Here is a 24,630-nt window from a genome sequence, read left to right as displayed (position 1 = left end):
CCCTATTTTGACTTCCTTGCTTCAGTCTGAATTCCTCACTCCCTCTTGTATTCCCCGGGACAACCTTCCTCAGGGACTATAGACACAAAATCCTTGCCTCAGGCTCTGCTTTGGACAATCTAGATAACTGTCTACATATCTGTACTATGGAGTATAGATAACAGAGTCAGAGGGCAGCATGTAGGCCCTTGCACACCAAATGCAATTTAGCCTCCTCTTCTCATTTCAAGAGCAGTGTCCTCTCGCTTCTCCCCTCCTTGTAAGATGAGGTCTCTGCAACAAGCATTTAGTCTGGTCTTGGCTGGGAGAGATTAGAAAGGGAGTGTTAGCCTAGAACTCTCTTCCTCACAGGGAGTGCCCTGGGGAACAAATGGCCTCAACTGAGACTCCTCACAGAGAATCTAACCTCAATCAGACAGCTTTGTAAAAATGTTGTACTCAGGGAAATGGTCCTATTTTCAGCAGGATATACTGGATCTGTCAAGACTGATTACTGTAAACAAATGTGGAATGAATAAATTTATGGGGGCTGGAGTCCTCCTAGGTGGGGGAATCTGAAAGTTGTTGCCTAACAGCTTAATTTTTCTTTTTTCAGGGATCGATCAAGTAGGATAGTGAGGAGAGAGGAAGGGTGAGGGGGAAGTGCCAGGCAGAGTGCGGAGACAGAGTGAGTTTGGAAGAGCTGCCCAGTGGATGGAGGAGGAGTTAAAGGGAACCTGATGAGAGGCCAGCCTGCTAGGACTCCACTCGCTGGGCAGGGGCCCTGATCAGGCGGTTAGGTAGAATAGGAAAAAGGAGTCCAGAATGGTGGTGGCTAAAAAGACAAGGAAGGGAAAAGCCCACACAAATAGAACAAAGGAGGGTCTGAGTATTGGAGTTAGGACCTCAGGTAAAACAACACTTCCGGCTAGCCCAATTTACATAGGGCAGGCCCAGTGGGAGGAGAAAACACATATAAAAAGAGGAGCCAAAATTGGGCTGGGGGCCTCTCTTCTCTTCGAGTCTTTTGGGTCAGCATGCCCTCATGCCTCGAGGATGCATTTTCCTTTACTTTCTAAATAAAACTGAGCTGTAACACAGAGCTGTAATACTGGTCCGTCCAAAGGCTGTAACACTGGTCCATCCATCACTTCATATTTTTGTTGCGATGAGACAGAACCAAGGAAATTACAAACTCCCCCAACATCTATGGTGCTGTGACTCGGCCATTCTGGACTCCTTTTTTCCTGTTCTACCTACCTAATAAGGGTTCTCTGCTCCGCTCAGCAGTCTAGGTGGGACAGAGAATGAGGGGGTGAGAGAATCAAAAGAGAGAGAGTGGCTGGACCCAGGGCACCAGAGGTCTTGCAGACTGGGTGAGAGATGACACAGAGGGGACTCAAGAAGGGGTGGGCCCACGGTCAGAGGTAAGGGTCTCCATGGTGTAGAAATCCAGGGGTGGTGGGAGGAGAAAGCAGGTGATTGTGATTAGACAGTCGAGCCATGGGGTTTTGGTTTCCAGAAGGAAACTGGCTTGAGTTGCAGTGAGACTCAGGGTACAGCCCAGAAAGGAGAGGAGCTGTGGGTCCCTTGAATTGACACAGAGAAGCAGGCCAGTGGAGGACTTGCGGAGAAATTCTAAGACGTTAGAATGCCACCCTGGCCAGACTGGACAACGATGTGAGTGGGAAGAGAAAGAGGCCTGGGAGCCATATTCCAAGGAACTTGAAGAATGTGGTGCCAGGAAGCCAAAAATAATAGCGACAAAGAGACAGGAGGGGGTGGTGGGTAAGACCCGATGGGTCTCCAAGGACCACTTCCCCAGCCAGTCTGCAGACTGAGTGGCTGGCCCTGCTCCCCAACACCCCTCCCACCCCCACTCCATGTGGCCGTGTCCTTGCCTTCACTCCTGCCTGCCCTCTGCCTGGAATCCTCTCGCTCCTTAGATTTTTGAAATCCCACCTCCCTTCCAGCAACCAAAGGGTACCTCCATGGAACATTCCCCTTTTACTGCGAAAGGTTGGATTCCTCTTCCTCCTGACTGCCACCCAGCTTTGTTTATAACACCCTCCTGACACTGACTGTGCAGCTTGGAGCTGTAGTTGCCTGTGTGTACCTTCCTCTCCTGTCCTAGAAGACCGGGGCTTCTACTTGCTCATCTTGGCCTTGTTCTCATCCTGGAGTTTGGCAGAGAAAGCCATGCACGAATATTTGCAGCACAAGCGCTTCAAATCCTTCCCTTTCATCAAGACCAAGCATTCTATTCTAGCAGCCTCATCCCCGTGCCCCGGGAATTCCCAGAATGGCACCTAGTAATCCATGATGACTTAAGCAGATTGTCTAAATACCCAGTGGATATAAATGATGATCTTGTCTCCTCTTCATACTTGCATATTATTTTAACTCTTCTTGTTTTAGTTTTAACCTTATAGATCACTTTTGGGAGCAGGTTTTAGATGAAGAGAGAGAAATTTGTCCTGGCAACCCTGTCAGATTCTGACTCTTACTTCTTTGCAAGGCATTACTCTTTAAAATGTTAGAAGAATTTTTATATTCATTATTACATTAAATTTCCCCACTTTATCTGCAGGAAGGCAGTAAGTGGGGGGGGGGGGGGCTTCCCATTTAGTTCATCATATTCTCCATGGGTGAAAATTCCTTGTTTCCAAGAGTATCTGAGTTCCTCTTTGAGACCAGGATCCATTTGGGATGAGATGAGGTTGCTCCATTTCTCACTAACCCAGAGGCATTAGGGGAGATGACAGTAAACAAAGCCGAGTGACTCTCATCTCCTGTTTTCTGTTCTTTCCCAGTGAAGACGCTCTGTTTTCAATCAAAAACAAGATCATCCTAAATGTCACCACTCAACACCCATCTGGACTCCTGAAAGCAAGCTGCCTTGTTTCTGAAGAGATGTCATCACCCACTAAAAAGCCTCCCGCCTCCACACCGGGCTGGGTGGGAAAGCCTCATACATCTCTCCCAGAGAGGGTGCCCCCTTGGTTACAGGTGACCATTTCCTGCTAAAGAAAGAGGGTGGAGCAGAAACAGGTGGCAACTGAGACCCATGTTATCACAGCTTCTCTGACCCTTCGGAGCCCAACAGTTACAGAAATACTTGTTCAGTCGGGTCTGACTCTTTTGTGACTGTAGCCTGCCGGGCTCCTCTGTCCAAGGGATTTCCCAGGCACGAGTACTGGAGTGGGCTGCCATTTCCTTCTCCAGGGGATCTTCCTGACCCAGGGACTGAACCCATGTCTCCCACAGTGGCAGGTAGATTCTTTACCACTGAGCCACCTGGGAAGCCCATAAATAGTAATGGGCTCATTTATGGGTGTGAACATTTTACTCCCCACAGAGCCCCATGGAGCGTTGCCAGTTTCCATGGGACGCCCAGAAGGGAGAGTAGGAAAGCAAGCATAGTCTCCAGGCCAGGACGCGCTGCCTGAAGGTGCAGACACGGGTCCCAACAGGTAAGCCGCAGCTCCCTGAGATGCGGGGAAATCCTGCTGAGGTCTGTCTGGGGAGAAATGTCCTGTTTCCCTCTGAGATGCGGCCATGCTCTCCTCAGCCCTGCTGCTGAGCCTCCTTCCAGAGCAAGGCAACGAGATGAGCAGGACGCAGTGGCAGCGAGGCAGGCACCAGTTCGAGCAAGCGGTCCAGGTGCCAGTTGGTGGCGCAGTGGGCCCCTCTCCCTCTTGCAAATAAAAGGAACCCAGTGAGGGAAGATTTTTTTTTTTTTTTGAGATGTTAGTTTGCCATCTTCTCAGTCTGCTAGCTTTCCCATTAAAGTCATTATTCCTTGTTCCAACAAATTGTCTGCCGATTTATTGGCCTGTCGTGCCAATGGGAACTTTGGGACTATAAATACATAACCCTCTTCATGAAGGGAGGGGGATTCCAAAAACACAATCACCCTCATGATTTCATTCATGAACATTTATATCAAGCAAAGGATTTCAAAACAGACTTTCATTACATGAAGCATTCCCACAGAGGGAAGGGAAGCCTCAAGGAACTCCTGCGCTAGTGGCCAAATGCTTCCCCTCCCAACCCGAAATGATGCCCCAGCACACGGTGGTTGGGGGTCCTAACATCTCAGATGGTGGTGTTCCACAGAGTTCTCGTGCATCCAACAGACAGAAGACTTTTGTAAATTACAGTCATCATTTAAAAACATGTAACAATTATTTGTACATGATAGAGCTGAGTGTGTGGGAGTGTGTGTGTGCTTTACAAAACAGAAATGTGTATTTCTTCTTCCACTTCAAAGAGTCACAGAGACGGATGTTTCTTAACACTGACGTGTGCCAGACCCTTCACATACCTCACCTTCTGGTGTCATCTTCACAAGTCCAGGAGGTATGGACTACTACTGTTACCATTTTATACTGAGGAAATGAGGTCCCTGGGGGTTAAAACTGAGGTTAAACCAGCGGCAAAGGACAGAGTCAGTCTGATTCCAAAACTCATGCTCTTCTTACGATATGGCTTTACTTTTTCAAGGTTCATCAAATACTTGTGCCTTTACCTGTACACACCTGTAAAACTTCCTGCTGGTGTCATCTTTATAGTTCATGGGGAAATGCTTCCAGGAGAGCTGAAGAGGAACAGAAGGAATTTTTTGGAAGTTACAGAAAGGATGAAGTTTCGACACATATTCAGGCATTTCCAGAAGGTACAGCACAAGAGAACAATCTCAGCATTAATTCGCATCTCATGCGTGTGGGGCAGGGTGTCCTTCCATATCATATTTTAGGGGGTGTTCAGTTGCATTCCCAAGTACAAACTGCGGCTCATCTTCGTCCCACTGTTTTGGTCCACAATCTCCTTCCGCCGGTCAGACAACAGTCTCGGTTGCTGTGGTGGCCGTGCGGTCTTCTGGATGCCTGGGCTGCATCTCATCTTTGAAAGCCCTGGTCAGAACCACTTTCAAGGACTCCTTGAACCGCTTCTTCCTGCTGCTGCCCACAAAGAAGTAAATAAAAGGGTTGGCGCTGCTGTTGATGGTAGAGAAGAGAAGAGAAACGTGGTGCAAGCTCTTGAATGTCGACCAGTACTCGTAATAGAGCAGGTAGAGGAGCCTCATGGGCATGGCGAAGATGAAGAATATGATGACGGTGACCGTGATGACCAGGTACAGCTTCGAGGAGTGGGACGCCCACGAGTTCTTCCGGATCTTCACCACCAAGATGGTGCTGGACACCACCATGAGGGGAGTAAAGACCAGGAAGCTCAGAATGGCTATGAAGATGATCACGGCCCTGCAGTCACTTCGGGAGTGGGTCTGTCCCTCACTGTCGATGCACATGACGTATTCCATGGTGGTTACCAAGCAGGAGAGTGCCCACAGGAGGGCGCAGACGAACGCCGACTGGTGCTTGGGGCGGTGGCACCGGTACCAGATGGGGTACAGGACAGACAGGCACCTTTCCACGCTGATGGCTGTCAACAGGTACAGGCCCGTGTTGTAGCCAAAGAGAAATGTCACCGATAATGTGACAATTGTGTAGTAATAGCCAGAAGAGAGCTCGTAATCTAAGGCGTAGTCAACAGACAGAATAAAGATGCAAAAGAGCAACGAGATGTCCGCGACGGACAAGTGGGTGATGTAGACAGTGAAGGGGTTCCTTCTCATCCGGAAGCAGAGGAACCAGAGGAGGATTCCGTTCTCAACAAAGCCCAGCGGGGAGATGCTCATGATCACCCAGTGCACGATGGGAATTTCCCGGCGTGGGTCCCTGACGGAGGTATTCCCGCTGGTTGAGGCGTTGGAGGGCTCCTCAGCAACAAATGATGTCCCGTTTGCCTCATCCATGAGGGGGGCCTCAGTCTGGGTTCTTCGGGTAGTTTTCTGTAAATAAGTTTAGAAAGAAAATCAAGGTTGATGAATTGCAGTAAAAGATTTCAGCTATGGCTTGTAACCTTCATGTCATACAGGAGAACATGTCAACTAGACTGTATAATTCTCTTTCCAATGAAGATAAAAATGAGGCACTTCACCAAGAGAGAACTGATCTAATGGCCTTTTGGAAACCCCCAGCAGCCTTTGGTTCGTATTGTTACTTGCTTGTGGTTCAGTACCAAAAGGGTTCCATCAGAGCAACAGGATCAGATTTCTGGTGTCCATTTGTGGTCTGGCCCAGGCTTTCTGAACGGCGTTTTGAAAATCATCTCATCTTCTGTTCCTTCATCTCCTGGCCTGAGAGCCCAGGTTAACAGTGTTAATATTCGATGAAAAAGTACATGTTTGGGCCACATTATTGCTGTCACCTTTTAATGTACAAAGTGCTATAAATGATGGGTGATTGAGAAAGGACAAGTAGAAAAATATAGGTTTGATAGGGCACCAATATTCTCAGAAGTGTGACCAATTAGAAGGTATGTGTTTTCTATAGTCTCAATATCTGTGATGAAGCTGTGTACCTACTCAGACCATGTGTGCAGTGCAAACCACCCCTGGGGAACAGATGGTATATTTCAGCAAGATGTGCTCGCATCCCTGAGCTCCATGGGCCAGACCACGCTGGAAAACTCTACCGATAGATAGTAAACAAAGCGCTGACCCAAGCCCAATAAAATGCTCAATATCTGAGACTGCAAAACACCAGTTATCAGCAGTTTTCCCTCACACTTCAGGAACTGCTAAATAAATGTATGCACGCCCCCCCTTTCCTGTTATGTAACAAATATACATAAGCCACTTCCACTGCGGGGGAACAGAAAAGGCAGGTGCCCACAGAGGTCATCTTCTTTGCTTCTATTCATGGAGTCCTTGGCTTTTTATTTTTGATGGTGGTGGTAAATATTGTTCTCTGCTTTTGGTCCTTGCAGACCAGGGCCCTATATGTGCAAAATAATCGACCTTTAGAAAGTTACTTAGTATGGGCTCCCCAGGTGGCTCAGTGGTAAAGACTCTGCCTTGCTATGCAAGGAACACCAATTCAATCTCAGATCTGGGAAGATCTCACACGCCACGGAGCAACTGAGCTGTGTGCCCCAACTACCGACCTGTGCTCTAGAGCCCGCAGTCCCTGAGCCAACCTGCCCTTAAACCCAGGCTCTGCAACAAGAGAAGCCACTGCAATAAGAAGTCAGCACACAGCAACCAAGGGAGCAGCCCCCGATCGCCACGACCAGAGGAAAGCCCAGACAGCAATAAGGACTCAGCACAGCCCTAAATAAAGAAATGAAAGGAAAGTCAGTTCATAGACCGCCGACTTTCCTCACGACCTCACCAGAGGCAGAACAGAACCTAGACGTGCTATTTTCTGAGCAGGTGCGGGGGTGATGGTCTCATTCCAGGTGCTGAGACCCTGGAGCCCACAGAGCTAGCTCCCCTCTCCTTACCAACACTCCTCTCAGTTGCTCTGCTGAGATGCTGGAAATTATTTTTCCTGGAGCAGATTCTCTTTTTGTTTCATAATCAGACCATAGAGGGAGAGACTCCAAAACTCTCAGGAGCCCAACACAAGGCCCAGAATTCGCAATCCCATGGCACTGCTGTACAGACCAGGCTTTGTTAAAAGTTCGTAGGTGTGAGCTAGCCGTGTTCCCCAAGTTCGTCCATCAAAGATTTATTCAATGCCAACTTCAGGTCAGGCACTGTTCCAGGAATGGGGCTACAGCAGTAAATGAAACAGACAAAGTACCAGCCTCTTGGAGTTTATATTTCAGTGGGAGGCAGTAAATACCCAATAACACCAGCAACAAACCAATAGATGTTCGATCAGAATAAGTGCCACAGAGAAAAGAAAAGCCTGGACCATGGCGGGACCAGAGTGTAATTGTGGAGGCAGTGAGACGTGGTTAGGTTCTGGATGCAATCTGAGTTGCTGTCAGGTGAGACAGGAGTTACTGTAGGAAAAGAGAATGGCTTTTAGCCATTTGTTGTCTGGACAACGCGCAGGGGGAGCAGGTTGGGAGGGGTCACATGGAGCTTGGGAATCTTATGCAGCTGCCACATGGAGCTGTCTTGGAGCATGCTGGGGGCTGGGGCTGGGGCAGAAGTAGCGAGGACAGGTGAAGTATAAAATCATGAGGCTAGATGAGATTGCTTATGAAACCTGGGTCATTAAAAAGGAGAAGAGGTCCAAGGGCTGAGCCTTGGGGCATTTCAAAGCTTAGGGGTTGGGGGATGAGGAGAAGGAAGCAAAAGAAACTGGGAGGCTAGGAGCATAATTTAGTCATGAGAGCAGGAGGGAAGGCCGAGTGTGCGGTTTAAAGTACAGACAGCTAGGCAGAGTGAAGAGGGGGTGTTAGACGTTACAAGAAGTTCTCTTTTGGATGTACAGTATCTCTGTTTTCAGCAAAGTCAAGAGCAAGATCATCCGCTAAGAGTGAGGAGGTGTTAAGAGTTTTAGGAGAGAGGGAAAGAGGTAATTAAGTAAAAGCAGGAAAGACAGCAACATTTCTAGGCTAACAGAGCCTGCCTGGACGGGCTCAGGAATCTAGAGTGAGACGATCAGCACGTGTTTTTCTCCAGCTATGGCTCAGCTGTCCAGGTGTGAATGTGCAGAAAGAGGAGAGTTGGATTTAACCAGGACTGGAGTTCTACAGGGCTGGTGCAAAGGAAACTGAAGACCAAAGGAACTGAAGCCCAGAGACTATGGAATTCAACAAGATTGGGAGAGAGTTGAGGCCAGCAGAGAGGTGAGAGTTGGTGAACAGGAAATAGGAGCCTTTGAGTGTAGATCCCATCGGTGTCAGAGAACTAACTGCTGAGGCCCAAGTCCTGAAGGCAGAGAACTGGAAAATCGGAGGCAGAGGTCGAAGAGCGGGATGCCCCAAGCCAACCCTGCGGTGGCGTGGCTTGGGTGTTGGTTATTGGTATTGATAAATGTAGCTCATGATCATGGGAGTGAACAGCTAGAGGAGAGGGGAGGACAATATCTTCTGACATGAGAAGATCAAGACCTGGAGCCAGGGCATTGGAAGAATTGTCTACATAGACATTGAAATCACTGGGAAATAGGGCTGGAATACAGGACATCATTAGAAAAACACTGGCTGTGAGCCAGGTGTTAAATCTTCAAGGAATTTGAGAGAGCGGCCCTAGGGGTCTGTAGATGGTCACAGTAAGGAGGGTGGTAAGTGAGATGGTTGGATGGTGTGCACTTCAGGGCTAGGTGCTTGGGTGGTGATGGTGGTGGTGGTAATAGTGTTTCAGGGGGATAGAAGAAGCAAACAGAATAACCTGACACCCAAAACTGGTAGAGGGAGGGTCTCCATCAGCACTGTCCAACAGAAATGCAGTGTGAGCCATATGCGTAATTTAAGGTTTTCTGAGAGCCATAACATATAAGGAGAAACAAGTGAAATGAATTTCAATATTTTATTTAACCCAATGTGTTCACATGTAATTGATTTATAATTATTAATGAGCTACTTCAGTTTCTTTTTTGATATTAAGTCTCCAGAACCCAGTGTATATTTTACTCTCATGGAACGTCTTGCCTCAGACCAGCCACATTTCACACATGCACGGGCCACACGGGGCCAGTGGCCACCATATGGGATGGTGCAGGTCTAGCGGGGCTGTCACAAAGCCAAAAGAACTTAAACCAGAATCAAAGACTAGAATGTAAAATCAGGACCTAAGAAAATGTCTAAGGAAAGGGACAAGAACAGTCTTTCTGACTCAGGTTCACATGCTGGAATCTCTCATGGACCACAGCATCATTCAGCTTTTAGTTTCTCATTATGTGCAAGAGAGCTCTCGTGTACTCATAAAAATCAGTTAGGAAAGATGTTTCAACCCACAAGACCAAAGTGCATTTTTCTATTACCGTCAAACCCAAGTAACCAAATCCACTCTCTGGAGATAGATGATCTTTTCATTTTCGAACCAACACGTAGGTTTCAGTTACTGTACTAAGGGCCAAAGGTGCAGAAATAAACAGGACACAACCTTACGCAGAGTTTGGCAGGGGAGGCAAGCGGAACTGAAAATAATTCAGTATGGGAAATGGGATAAAGGAGACTGATCACATCCGAGCAAGCACACACCAGGAAGCCATGTCTCAGGATTTCAAGGAAGGCTTCACAGGGCTGGGCCTTGAAGGGTCAATAGGAGTTTGTTAGCTGAGGAAGAGAAAGAAAGGTATTTTAAGAAAAGAGAACAGATGGTGTGGCAGCAGGAAGCACAGAAAGAGAGAAGAACCCGGTGGGTCTTGGGTGGAGGCTTTAGAAAGAAATAAACAGCTGGACTGAAGCGTGAAGGCCTGGGTATGATGCTTCTTTAAGTATCAGACTTATTTTATAGGTTATACTTATCCAACAGTAGTGCTTAAAAATTACATAGGGTTCCTTATTAAAAATGCAAATTCCAGGGCCCCACTATTTCAAGAAGCCTGGGCTGGGGCCTTGGAATCTGAATTTTCATAACCCAGGGGATTCTGATGCAGATGGGTCCTAGGCCACGGTTTGAAAAACACAACCCTGTGCAAAACTCTGGAGCCATTAAAGTTTCAGTGCAGGCCTGGGAGGACGCCTGAACTATGTTTTAGAAAGGTTACCCTGGTCACAATCTACAGCCTGAATGGAAGGGAATTATAGATGGAGCAAGAAAGCCAGTAAGGCGTTGTTGAAATAGCCCCAGTGAGAAATGAGAACTAGGATAGTGGCTGGAGGAACGAACGGATTCCAGAGACATTTCAGAGCAGGCCGGTGAGGTTCCTGTGTCCACGAAGGGGGAGAGAGACAGGGCAGTGAGTGGACTGAGCCTGCCATCTGAAGAGGCTGTGTAGACAAATGCTTAGTGGCTACGATCAGGAGCAGGAGGGACAGTGGCTGGGGGAACCAGCAACTGGGTTCAAGGTGTGTGGAGAATGAAGCATCGGGTGGACATGCAGAAGGGTGGGTTCCAGATCTGCTCGCCTGTGTGTTCTCCCTCCTGAGGGCCTACATCCTTTAATAAGTAGAACTGCATTAAAATAATAACAATAATAGACACACACACGAGACCTTTAGAATATCGTTCGTTACTGCGCATTTGCCAAGTGCAGAGTGTATAACTGATCCACTTTGCTATACACCCGGCACTAACACAACATTGCAAATCAACTATACGCCAATAAAATTTTTTAAAAAATGAAAATGAAAAAACACATTTCAGATGCAGAAGTCACCTGAGACCACGTGTTACGTGATCCTCTTCTAGTCTCACGCCTCTGGCCTGGCCTCCTGGGCTCACTCCCCACATTTCCTGTTCTCCTCGCTCCCTGCACCAATCTGCCCCTCCCAGACCCTCATGCTGCCGTCCCTTCCTGTTCTAATATTCCCTCCACTATTCCGGTGTTACCCATTAATTACCTCCATAGCCATGACATTCCTCCCCATAGAGTTAAAATTGCACCTCTCTTGTTAAACCACAAACTCCTCCAAGGCAAAACTGCATTATTCACGTCTGACTCTCCAGGACTTGGCATAGCCATTCAATAAATATTTATTGAATTATTCCAAGAAATAAAGCCCGTCACAATGGCCCTGAGAATGTACCCTGGTTACCTAAGAAAGAAAACCGCTGTCTTGAGCCTAGGCAGCCACAGTTAATAAAAGGTTCTCTAATGATTAATACAACTCATGAATCCCATACCTGGGCAGACTTTGGTCGTGATGTGGTTGGAAAGCAAATTTAAAAATCCCATTAAAACTAATTCTCACTAAAAACTAACAATAACCCTTCAAACTGATCTGCTGCAGCACGGTTTTATTTAAATGAACACATTACTAAAAATGACATTCCCAGACTTACCAGACCAAACTGAGTTTCAGTCCCTCAAGTGAAACAGCAGAGGGTAGCAAGAAGTGCCTTGAACACAGCTGGTCCTATCTGCTTACCAGACCCCCAAATCTTTCTTCCTCTGGGCACGTTGGTCATTTTGGACACCCTTCATCTCCGAGGCTGGATGACTAGGGTGTTTGAGGTCGGGAAGAACAAGGAGAATCAAAGGGTGGGTGCGACTCGCTGACAAGACTCTTAGCTCAGACAGCAGGGAAGATGGGAGGAAGAAACAGCATTGCAGGATTAACCACTGGGTAACTTGTCTCCAGATCAACCCAGTCCTGGCCCCATGGGCTCCTCTGTTCTGCACACACAGCATCTTCTTTACGTACGTCCATTTCTAGGTGGCAAGCATATCTGCAGTGGTGGCTCAGACAGTAAAGAATCCGCCTGCAATGCAGGAGACCTGGGTTCCATCCCTGGGTTGGGAAGATGCCCTGGAAAAGGGAATGGCAACCCACTCCAGTATTCTCGCCTGGAGAATTCCAAGGATGGAGGAGCCTGGCAGGCTTCAATCCTTGGGGTCAAAAAGAGTCAGACACGACTGAGCAACTAACACAACACAATGTTTATCCGGCAGGGACTGTCCTGGATGGAGTCCACGGGGTCTCAAAAGTCGGACACGCCTGAGCGACTGAACTGAACTGAGCTGACAGTCCTGGATGGAGGGAGAGCTCTGTGCCCCCAACGTGGTCGGTAACACAGCAACACAGCGGTGGGTGGAAACCCCACCATGTGCTTGAGAACAGATATGAGCGGAGCAGACGATAGCATGATTCTGGGAAGCTCTATCCCAGCCTCTCTTCCCTTTTCTTCCCTACAAGTCCCCGGGAGACAGCCGTCAGGCGGAGCGCAAGAATGCCGTCACATAGGACTTCAGGGTTCAAAGCGACTTCCCTTCGGGTCAGCGCTGGGTCCTTCAATCGGCTTGGGAGGCTGAGAATTGTGAATGAAAATACTGACACTGCCTGCCATTATCAGTAAACAAAGGATGTTGTAACCATCAAGTACCAACATTACAGCCACCCCATTGATGGTAAGACCCGAGGGAACTCAGGATGGAGGCCTGATGCCCACCATCAGGCAGTCAGATGCTGCAGCCACCCCCAAAGGTGCACCTGAGGAGACTCGGGTGAAAAAGCACAGGATCTGGGCCCAGATAGCTGAGATACACACCAAAAGAGTCATTTCAGTGAGCCTAGCCTTACATCTTCTTATACACAGATATGCACTAAATCCCGTAATTTGAGATGCCCGATTTTCTCTAATTAATAGTAATCTTTTGGTGTACCATCTACCTGACTTTGCTGCAAAAGCTCCTATATATCCTGGTTCCACCCTTATCCTCTGAAGCAGTCCCTCAGAGTGACCTGAGATGCTGTGTCTCAAGCTTTAGTCCTCAGTTTTTCCACCAAATAAAGCATAACTATTATTTTCCAGTAGTTATGTATGGATGTGTAGGTTTTTCCAGTAGGAAAAATCCAGGGTTTTCCAATAGTCATGTATGGATGTGAGACTTGGATCAAAAAGAAGGCTGAGCACTGAAGAATCGATGCTTTTGAAGTGTGGTGCTACAGAAGACTCTTGAGAATCCCTTGGACTGCAAGGAGATCCAACCAGTCAATCCTAAAAGAAATCAGTCCTGAATATTCATTGGAAGGACTGATGCTGAAGCTGAAGTGCCAATATTTTGGCCACCTGATGCGAAGAACTAACTCATTGGCAAAGACCCTGATGCTGGGAAAGATTGAAGGCAGGAGGAGAAGGGGACGACAGAGGATGAGATGGTTAGGTGGCATCACCAACTTGATGGACATGAGTTTGAGCCAGCTCCAGGAGTTGGTGATGGACAGGGAGGCCTGGTGTGCTGCGGTCCATGGGGTCGCAGAGTTGGACACGACTTAACAACTGAACAACACTATCTCTTTTTAGTTTGTGTTGTTTTTGCAGGGTGGGGGGGTTGTTTCTTTTTTTTCAGTCAACATAAAGGCTTCCCTGGTGGCTCAGAGGTTAAAGCATCTGCCTCTAATATGGGAGACCGGGGTTTGATCCCTGGGTCGGGAAGATCCCCTGGAGAAGGAAATGGCAACCCACTCCAGTGTTCTTGCCTGGAGAATCACATAGACGGAGGAGCCTGGTGGGCTACAGTCCATGGGGTCGCAGAGTCGGACACAACTGAGCGACTTAAGAAAAGAAAAAAAGGAAGGAAGGAGACATTGCCCTCATTTTACAGGGAAAACTCAGTGGGGGTAGGGTTCAGGGTCACCGCGTCATGCAGCTCCAGGGGCCCCACCACTCATCTGCTCTGAGTCCGCTGCTCCCTGGGCCCTGCAGGGCATCAAGGCCTGAAAGCTCACATGGATCCTGACCCCTGTTGGCCAGGGCGGGAATCCAGGTCCCCTGAGTTCCAGTCTCCTACTTAAAAAAAAAAAGTCTGGAAACCACTGTTCGAACCAGCCTCCCTCATTTTGCCAACCACTAAAGAGAAGCTGGAGACACTGTGAGACACATACAATCCCAACTCAGCCCGGCAGCTGGGAGCTCCTGATTCTTTCTCTGAGCTCATCCCACTCTGCCCTGGGGCGGAATCCTATTTTTAAGACCTTACCTTTTATAGCCTCTCTGTTATAAATTTTCTAATCTAGCCTGCCTGTAATCCTTCCTACTTAAGGAACAGAAGGCATCACATTCTCTAATGAAATAGGATTTTCTTTTCTCGTTTAATTCCTGATAATTAGCTCTCCTAATGCTGGACTGAGACCACTGGATGGTCTCCATGCTCCAAGTCCACGGCTCCGAGACCTGGAGCCGCCAGCGCGACTTACACAGGCCCCAAGGACCAAGGGCTCCCCCAACAGGCTCATTTTTGTAGCCAGTTTAATCTTAACACAAAATGGGGGGGATTTAACTTTTTTCATTGCTTTTTGTCTCTAATTATAAAACAATATTTTTGTTCACTGAAGAAAATTTGGAAAATTCAGTAAGGAAAAAAAAATCACACATAAAATCATTATTCAAAATTAACCTTATTGGACATTTGGGGATGTTTCTTTTTAGTCTTTTTTTCCCCATCTCACATACACTGTCTTTTAAAATTGAGACTGCATTTTATAGTCTGTGTGGTTGCCTGCTTTCTTTTTTTTTCACTCAGTATCATACTGGAAACATTTTCTCCGTCAGCATATATTTCAGAAGAGCATGCCTTTAATCGTCACTGTGTGGATACACCATAATTTATTTTTAATAGTCCTTTAACTGTGGACATACCAGTTGCTTCTGACTTTCCACCATTATTTTTCAAAATAACAAATGACTGTAATGAACTTTCTTGGATACAAATTTTGTGCACGTCTTTCATCATCTCCTTAGGACATATTTCTAAAAGTGGAATTGCTGAATTAAACAGTATAAATATTTTTCAAGATTTTAAAACATTTTAACAAGTTGTCTTCCCAAAACTGTACCAATTATACTGATATCAACAGTATAAGATTTTTTTTCACAGCATATATACATTTTTTGTCCCCACAACATCTCCACTTTTTACAATTCCCAACTTTGGTAGCTGATTAAAAAGGCATTTTGCTTTAATTTGCATTTATTTGATCTCTCATGAGTTTGAATATTTTTTCACGTTAACAGTCACTTGAATTTCTTCTTTGACAGATTCTTTTTTCATGTTCTTTTACAGAGCTGCAATAATTCTTTGTAAATATAATTATTTGCCATCTATGTTAGAAATTCTTTCCTCTGAAACTGGGGTAGAAGATGTAAGATACAGCTTGAAGTTTTCTTAAAAGCATTTCCTTACTGTTACAAAGACCCTGATGCTGGGAAAGACTGAAGGCAGGAGAAGGAGGGGATGACAGAGGATGAGATGGTTGGATGGCATCACTAACTCAATGGACATGAATTTGAGAAAACTCCTGGAGACAGTGAAGGACAGAGAAGCCTGATGTGCTGCCGTCCATGGGGTTGCAAAGAATTGAAGACCACTGAGCAACTGGACAATAACAACTGTTACAAGTCAGCCTGTACTCTGCTGATAATTGAGGTTTAGAAGTTGCAAGGATTCTACAGATACTGTAAACCACTCTTTATCTTATAGGTGAGGAATCTGGCTCATGACTAGCTCGAGATTACGCACTGAGTTAGCAGCCACGCCAGCAATGGACCCTACATTGCCCAGGTTCAAGTGGGCACTATTTCTCCTCCCTACCCCAGTCTTCCGTCAATAGTTCATGTGTGTGTGTGAAATTCACTCACCCACGTGAAGTGGCAAATAGAACTTTGGGGACATTTAACAATGGCCTTGATGTCACCAGAGTGATTACTGCAATCGAAGTGATTAGTGGCAAAGATTTTTATTTAAAGTTCCAAGGAATGGACTCTTTGTTTCTCAAAAAATGTTATTACTCATTAGCAGGTAGATTTTTATTTATTAAAGCACCATCTACCCGATGCCAAACACTGAACAACAATAAATACAGTTTCGCTTTCTGCCCATCCACTACTTTCTTCTGCAAAATGGAGTGACCACAGTCATCACCACCATCAACAGCTCTATTAGAAGACAATTAAAGCAAGGTGATCCATTCAGCAGCTTTTAGACAACTCCCCCGAAACGGATTAGGATACATACAGTTCTCGCACCCACCCCACCCAGACACAACACAGGGTGTGTTATGAGAAGCTGTTGCGTCTCCATGCTGCAGTCTCAAGATGACACTGCTGCCTGGACACGCTTTCTTCCCTCTGGCTCTCCCCCTGCCTCTCTGTAGCTTCCTCTCTGTCTCGCTTCCTGGATCCGTCCTCACCCTCTCTTTGGGTCACCAGGCTCCATCCTTGGCCCTCCTCTCTTCTAACTCTATAAACACTCCCTGGGTGGTTTCATTCGATTCCCTCATTTCAACTATTATCATATCTCGATGGGGTCCAAATTGACAGTTCTAACTCAGACATCTCTCCAGACTATCAGACGCTATTAATAATAGCCCTGGAGATTTTAACTGGGCCTCACATAGCAGCACACAAACCTCAGCTGATCCACAACAGAAATCAGAGCTTCCCTGCTGTTCCATCAGTACAGTTCAGTCGCTCAGTTGTGTCCAACTCTTTTTGACCCCATGGACTGCAGCACGCCAGGCTTGTCCTGTCCACCACCAGCTCCTGGAGCTTGCTCAAACTCATGTCCATTGGGTCAGTGATGCCATCCAACCATCTCATCTTCTGTTGTCCCCTTCTCCTCCTGCCCTCAGTCGTTCCCAGTGTCAGGGTCTTTTCCAATGAGTCAGTTCTTTGTATCAGGTGGCCAAAGTATCGGTCCACTGAAGAAGGGAATGGCAAACCATGTCAGTGTTCTTGCCTTGAGAACCCCACGAACAGTATGAAAAGGCTGTTCCATACCTCCTCTGGTGTTTTCAGCCTTCCAAGCCAAAAAAACACACCAAAACCCAAAAACTGGATGTTTTACCAGGCACTATTCACCTTGTATGTTCCCTGCACAGTCCCTGAAAGTAGGCTTTTCTCAATGAGCCCTCATTCCTCCTAGCAGAGAAGGGGCTATAGAAACCAAGATCTGGATACTGTGTATACCCAATGCTACTGAGGTGTCACTGCTCCCAGGCACTCTCAGTGGACAGAGCTAAGGAATGTATATGAATACATATATACATACACATAGAGACTGACATCCATATTTTTATAAGTTTCCACATATCCATTGAATACCAATGAATTCACATCAGTATCTCCAATTTGGATCCAGCATCACTGAGTTCAGTTTACTTTTCTTCCCCTTTTCATTTGTAATTCCTGTCTCTGATGGTAAGAAACCTGGCTCCCATTCGCCTCAAGCATTTACCTATTCAATCAACCCAGCTACCGGCAAACACCCTACTATGTCTAACACTGCCACTGTCTCCTGCCCTGGGACACCCTTCTCCCCTCAACAGAAGATCAGAGCCTGGCTCCAGGTTTCCTCCCCTGCTGTGCAGATGCCTTTCTTGCCTTGCCATATCACCAGCACCCACTTCACCCCAGCCGGGCTGCTCCCCGACCGCTGTTCCTCCCCTGCTCAGATTCCACCACTTCATACAAGCCATGATGAGTCATTTTTCATACTGTTTGGCTCATCAAGCAAGTTTGGCCCTGTAGTACAAAAGGAAGCAGGGCAAAGGCTAACAGAGTTTTGCCAAGAGATCACCCTGGTCATAGCAAACACTCTCTTCCAACAACACAGGAGACAACTCAACATGTGGACATGACCAGATGGTCAACACTGAAATCAGATTGATTATAGTCCTTGCAGCTGAAGATGGAGAAGCTGTATACAGTCAGCAAAAACAAGACCAGAAAATGACTGTGGCTCAGTTCATGAACTCCTTATTGCCAAATTCAGACTTGAAGAGAATAGGGAAAACCACTAGACAATTCAGGTATGACCTAAGTCAAATCCCTTACGATTATACAGTGGAAGTGACAAATAGATTCAAGGGATTAGATTTGATAGACAGAGGGCCTGACGAACTTATGAATGGAGGTTCATAACACTGTACAGTTCTTCTGTGTATTCACGCCACCTCTTCTTAATATCTTCTGCTTCTGTTAGGTCCATACCATTTCTGTCCTTTATCGAGCCCATCTTTGCATGAAATGTTCCCTTGGTATCTCTAATGTTCTTGAAGAGATCTCTAGTCTTTCCCATTCTGTTCTTTTCCTCTATTTCTTTGCATTGATCGCTGAAGAAGGCTTTCTTATCTCTTCTTGCTATTCTTTGGAACTCTGCATTCAGATGCTTATATCTTTCCTTTTCTCCTTTGCTTTTCACCTCTCTTCTTTTCACAGCTATTTGTAAGGCCTCCCCAGACAGCCATTTTGCTTTTTTGCATTTCTTTTCCATGGGGATGGTCTTGATCCCTGTCTCCTGTACAATGTCACGAACCTCATTCCATAGTTCATCAGGCACTCTATCTATCAGATCTAGGCCCTTAAATCTATTTCTCACTTCCACTGTATAATCATAAGGGATTTGATTTAGGTCATACCTGAATGGTCTAGTGGTTTTCCCTACTTTCTTCAATTTGAGTCTGAATTTGGTAATAAGGAGTTCATGATCTGAGCCACAGTCAGCTCCTGGTCTTGTTTTTGTTGATTGTATAGAGCTTCTCCATCTTTGGCTGCAAAGAATATAATCAATCTGATTTTGGTGTTGACCATCTGGTGATGTCCATGTGTAGAGTCTTCTCTTGTGTTGTTGGAAGAGGGTGTTTGCTATGTCCAGTGCATTTTCTTGGCAAAACTCTATTAGTCTTTGCCCTGCATAGATAATCATGATGGTGTGATCACTCACCTAGAGCCAGACATCCTGGAATGTGAAGTCAAGTGGGCCTTAGAAAGCATCACTACAAACAAAGCTAGTGGAGGTGATGGAATTCCAGTTGAGCTATTTCAAATCCTGAAAGATGATGCTGTGAAAGTGCTGCACTCAATATGCCAGCAAATTTGGAAAACTCAGCAGTGGCCACAGGACTGGAAAAGGTCAGTTTTCATTCCAATCCCAAAGAAAGGCAATGCCAAAGAATGCTCAAACTACCGCACAATTGCACTCATCTCACACGCTAGTAAAGTAATGCTCAAAATCCTCCAAGCCAGGCTTCAGCAATACGTGAACCATGAACTTCCTGATGTTGAAGCTGGTTTTAGAAAAGGCAGAGGAACCAGAGATCAAATTGCCAACATCTGCTGGATCATGGAAAAAGCAAGAGAGTTCCAGAAAAACATCTATTTCTGCTTTATTGACTATGCCAAAGCCTTTGACTGTGTGGATCACAATAATCTCTGGAAGAGATGGGAATACCAGACCACCTGACCTGCCTCTTGAGAAACCTATATGCAGTCCCTTGGACTGCAAGGAGATCCAACCAGTCCATTTTGAAGGAGATCAGCCCTGGGATTTCTTTGGAAGGAATGATGCTAAAGCTGAAACTCCAGTACTTTGGCCACCTCATGCGAAGAGTTGACTCAGTGGAAAAGACTCTGATGTTGGGAGGGATTGGGGGCAGTAGGAGAAGGGGACGACAGAGGATGAGATGGCTGGATGGCATCACTGACTAGATGGACGTGAGTCTGAGTGAACTCTGGGAGTTGGTGATGGACAGAGAGGCCTGGTGTGCTGCGATTCATGGGGTCGCAAAGAGTCGGACACGACTGAGTGACTGAACTGAACTGAACACTGTACAGGAGGCGGTGATCAAAATTATCCTCAAAGAGAAGAAATGCAAAAAGGCAAAATTGTTGTCTGAGGAGGCCTTACAAATAGCTGAGAAAAGAAGAGAAGCAAAAGGCAAAGGAGAAAAGGAAAGATATATTCATCTGAATGCAGAGTTCCAAAGAATAGTAAGGAGAGATAAGAAAGCCTTCCTCAGTGATCAATGCAAAGAAATAGAGGAAAACAATAGAATGAGAATGACTAGAGATTACCAAGGGAACATTTCATGCAAAGATGGGCTCGATAAAGGACAGAAATGGTATGGACCTAACAGAAGCAGGAGATATTAAGAAGAGGTGGCAAAAACACACAGAAGAACTATACAAAAAAAAATCGTCATGACATAGATAATCGCAATGGTGTGATCACTCACCTAGAGCCAGACATCCTGGAATGCAAAGTCAAGTGGGCCTTAGGAAGCATTACTAAGAACAAAGCTAGAGGATGTGATGGAATTCCAGGTGAGCTATTTCTAGTTCTAAAAGATGATGCTGTGAAAGTGCTGCACTCAAAATGCCAGCAAATTTGGAAAACTCAGCAGTGGCCACAGGACTGGAAAAGATCTATTCTCATTCCAATCCCAAAGAAAGGCAATGCCAAAGAATGTTCAAACTACCACACAATTGCACTCATTTCACACGCTAGCAAAGTACTGCTCAAAATTCTCCAAGCCAGGCTTTAACAGTATGTGAACTGAGAACTTCCAGATGTTCAAGCTGGATTTAGAAAAGGCAGAGGAACCACAGGTCAAATTGCCAACATCCAGTGGATCATCGAAAAAGTAAGAGAATTCCAGAAAAAAAAACCATCTACTTCTGCTTCACTGACTATGCTAAAGCCTTTGATTGTGTGGATTTATAAAAAAAACTGTGGAAAATTCTTAAGAGATGGGAATACCAGACCACCTTATCTGCCACCTGAGAAATCTGTATGCAGGCCAGGAAGCAAGAGTTAGAACTGGACATGGAACAACAGACTGGTTCCAAATAGGAAAGGGAGTACGTAAGGCTGCATATTGTCACCCTGCTTATTTAACTTATATGCAGAGTACATCATGAGAAATGCTGGGCTGGAAGAAGCACAAGCTGGAATCAAGATTGCTGGGAGAAATATCAATAACCTCAGATAGGCAGATGACACCACCTTTATGACAGAAAGCAAACAGGGACTAAAGAGCCTCTTGATGAAAGTTAAAGAGGAGAATGGAAAAAAAAACTGACTTAAAACTCAACATTCAAAAAATTCAGATCATGGCATCTGGTTCCATCAACTTCATGGCAAATAGATGGGGAAACAATGCAAACAGTGAGAGACTATTTTCTTGGGATCCCAAATCACTGCAGATGGTGACTTCAGCCATGAAATTAAAAGGAGCTTGTTCCTTGGAAGAAAACCTAGGATAATCCTAACACCATATTAAAGAGACATTACTTTACTGACAAAGGTCCATCTAGTCAAAGCTATGGTTTTTCCAGTAGTCATGTATGGGTGTGAGAGCTGAACCATAAAGAAAGCTGAGTGCTGAAGAACCGATGCTTTTGAACTGTGGTGTTGGAGGAGACTCTTGAGAGTCCCTTGGACTGCAAGGAGATAAAACCGGTCAATCCTAAAGGAAATCAGTCCTGAATACTCATTGAAAGGACTGATGCTAAAGCTGAAGCTCCAATACTTTGGCGACCTGACTCACTGGAAAAGACCCTGACTGGGAAAGATTGAAGGTAGGAGGAGAAGGGGACGACAGAGGATGAGGTGGCTGGATGGCATCACTGACTTGATGGATGAGTTTGATCAAGCTCTGGGAGTTGGTGATGGACAGGGAAGCCTGGCATGCTGCAGTCCATGGGGTCGCAAAGAGTCAGACAGGACTGAGTGACTGAACTGAACTGAACAAATGATGAACCAGGCTATGATAGAACATAACACCCACCCTCCCGCAAATATAAAAGAATCATAGTCAGTGAAGCATTTGAATGCAAAAGAAATGTTCAGAAAAAACAGTTGGACATTGTTCAAATTATGTTGCAGGGGCAACTGTATTCTGTCTGCTTATCCTTCTTTGCCTGAGAGCCACACTTCCACTCAAACTGACCACAGGTGTGAGTACTAAACAAAGCAGCTTCGCCCCTCTGAACCCCAGGTTCTTCGCAGCATTGGCACATAGTTTACTGTATTTCTGGAAGCCTGGGGTGTCAGAAAAGCTAGACACTGAAAAGCACTTTGCCAGTACAAGTCTCATGGAAACGCCGAACTGAAATCATAAATCAACAAGCAGAGAAAACAAGCATGGTGGTTTCCATGGATGTTTAAGGATGCGGGCTGGCAGGTCTACTAGAAACTGCTACCTGCATTCACTTCTCAATGAACAGATGGGCAGCGAGGGTGACAGAAAAGCGAGAGAGATGAGAAAAGGCAGAGTCGGAGGTAGAAGCAGAGTTTTAAAGGCTCTGTTCAGGTGCTTGCTGCAGTTTTCTCTTAAAAGAAAAGCATCCTCTTCCATAGCCCCCTCTCCGCTCAGCTGCCCACGGTCCTACCCTGGTCCTGAATTCTCAGGCTACGATAGCCATCTTAGGAAGGAAGGAAGAGAGGGGTGGAGGGAGGGAAGGAGGGAGAAAGGAAAGGAAAGGAAAAAGAACAAGAGTGAAAAGCCAACCAGTGTCCAGGGTAGGCCATCTGAAACTTCATACGCTCCTAGGCAACCGAAAGGAGGGACCGGCCCCCAGGCTGGACCTTGCAGGTGTGCAGCTCTGGAGAGAGGGCACGTGCCCGCCTCCGTGTGTGTGCAGTAACCTGGACAAACAGAGACCCATTCGTGAGATGGAATTTCCATGGCAGGCACTGGATCTGATGGGAATGTGCCGCAGGGACATCTGTCCTTGTATTAAATGCCTCGCTCCCTCGAGCCGTCTGCACAGAGAAGCAGAAACTCCTCACTCCCTTTCCAAGGGTACAGCAAGGTCACCTTAGACCACTCATCTCGAAAGTGGGGGGAGTTGGGTGATTTTATCTCCAAGGGGACATTCAGTGTTTTGATGGTCACACTGAGAGGAGGAGGGAACTGGAGCCTAGTGGGCTGAGCCCACGGATGCTGTTCAACATCCCAGGAGGCACTGAAGAGCTTCCCACAGGAAAGAATTTCTAGCCCCCAAATGTCACAGTGCCAAGGTCAAGATACCTAGTGGTGGGCTCCTTACCACCTTCTCCCTGCTCTCTGCATAGCGATCGGACGAAATCCCGCATTTTCTCTCTCCGGTTCCCCTTACCCACCCTGCCTGGGAAATGCTGCCAAGATGCTCACATCAAAGAACAGGGGAATCCTTTCAACAGAACCTGGCCACCTGCGCACCTGACTTGGGAAGCAACAGAAACCATGACTGACACACCAGTGCCCTCTGAGGAAGGCAGAGGAGAATCAACCCAGCTTGCCTCCAGCCAAGTGATATCCCCAGAGGAACCAAACACACAGCAACAACCCCTTCAAACCCCAATTCCTTTATCCTTGATAATATCCCTTTAAACAACCTTGACCACCTCCAAGTCCACCACTGACTCTGTGACCTGAGATTCTTGCCAAGATTCTCGCCCCCCTGTCACGAGTCAGAAAGAAAAAGTTAGTGTGGAAGTTTCGACCCCAAAAGTTGAAAACTGACGTCTGGGGACAGTTAATGCAGCAATAGAAGCAAATTTTCCAAAACAAAGGCAGGAGAGAGGTTTTTGGCAACACGGAGCAGACATCTAATACACTATTAAAACCACCAGCACAGAAAGGGTGGTCCGGGCAATAGCTTTTGGAAGATGGAAAAATCTTACTTTGGTTGTCAAGGTCAGCTGAGCAGTTAGAAACCGGGGTGCAGGCTCACGCGGTCCATTCGCTCAGAGGGAATCAGAGGTGGCGACCGGGAGGCTGGACCTTCGCGTCCTGGGCGCCGCTGTCCTGCCGACCTGCAGGGTCCCCGGTGCCCACATCCCCTCCAGGCAGCCTGCAGCCTGCCTTCTCCGAGGAAATCAGAGCTGCTCTCCCACTGCTGAAAAAATTCGAGATGTGCCAAGCAGATGGTCCCACGCTTATCAGCAGAAGCTGTGCTTCAAATGGCATCGCTCAGTGACACGCTCAAGTGAAAATCTTCACTCCGATCCAGAGTGGGACTAGGCTGGTGATCACGTGAGGTGACTGACCTCCCTCCCACCCCGAACCACCAGGGCCAGCGAGGGCTGAGGCAGAAGACAGCCCAGAGAAACACTGCACAGAAGGGCAACATCGCATGTGTAGCCGAAAGAGAGCCGCGGCTCAGATTCCTGACTCAGCCTGTGACTGGCCAAGTGGTCTCTGCCAAGCTCTGGAAGACTCAGTCTTGTCCCCTGTAGAATGGAACTCATCATGACCCAAAGCTGCAATGGTTAAATGAGGTGTAGGAATGCACCTGCACAGTGAGGGACACGTGGTTAAACAATTCAATATCCCCTGCCTTCCTATAGGGCTTCCCTGGTGGATCAGATGGTAAAGAATCTGCCTGCAATGTGGGAGACCTGGGTTTGATCCCTGGGTGGGGAAGATCCCCTGGAGAAGGGCATGGCAACCCACTCCAGTATTCTTGCCTGG

At 46.7% G+C, this 24,630-nt stretch overlaps 1 protein-coding gene across 1 annotated transcript; it reads right to left on the bottom strand.

Annotated features, from left to right (window-relative positions):
* Positions 1-3,903: 3,903 nt before the first annotated feature.
* MAS1 (MAS1 proto-oncogene, G protein-coupled receptor) lies at positions 3,904-24,124 on the bottom strand. Its single transcript, XM_012183209.5, has 2 exons — positions 23,841-24,124; positions 3,904-5,833 (listed from the first exon to the last, which is right to left on the bottom strand). The coding sequence occupies exon 2, from the start codon at positions 5,795-5,797 to the stop codon at positions 4,820-4,822; it is 978 nt and encodes a 325-aa protein (XP_012038599.1). The 5' UTR covers positions 5,798-5,833; positions 23,841-24,124; the 3' UTR covers positions 3,904-4,819.
* Positions 24,125-24,630: the final 506 nt, after the last annotated feature.

The sequence above is a fragment of the Ovis aries genome, chromosome 8 (genome assembly GCF_016772045.2).
Source record: "Ovis aries strain OAR_USU_Benz2616 breed Rambouillet chromosome 8, ARS-UI_Ramb_v3.0, whole genome shotgun sequence".
In the NCBI taxonomy this organism is placed as follows: Eukaryota; Metazoa; Chordata; class Mammalia; order Artiodactyla; family Bovidae; genus Ovis; species Ovis aries.
The sequence above is the reverse complement of the archived record's forward strand: the minus strand, read 5'-3'. Positions and strand labels throughout refer to the sequence as shown.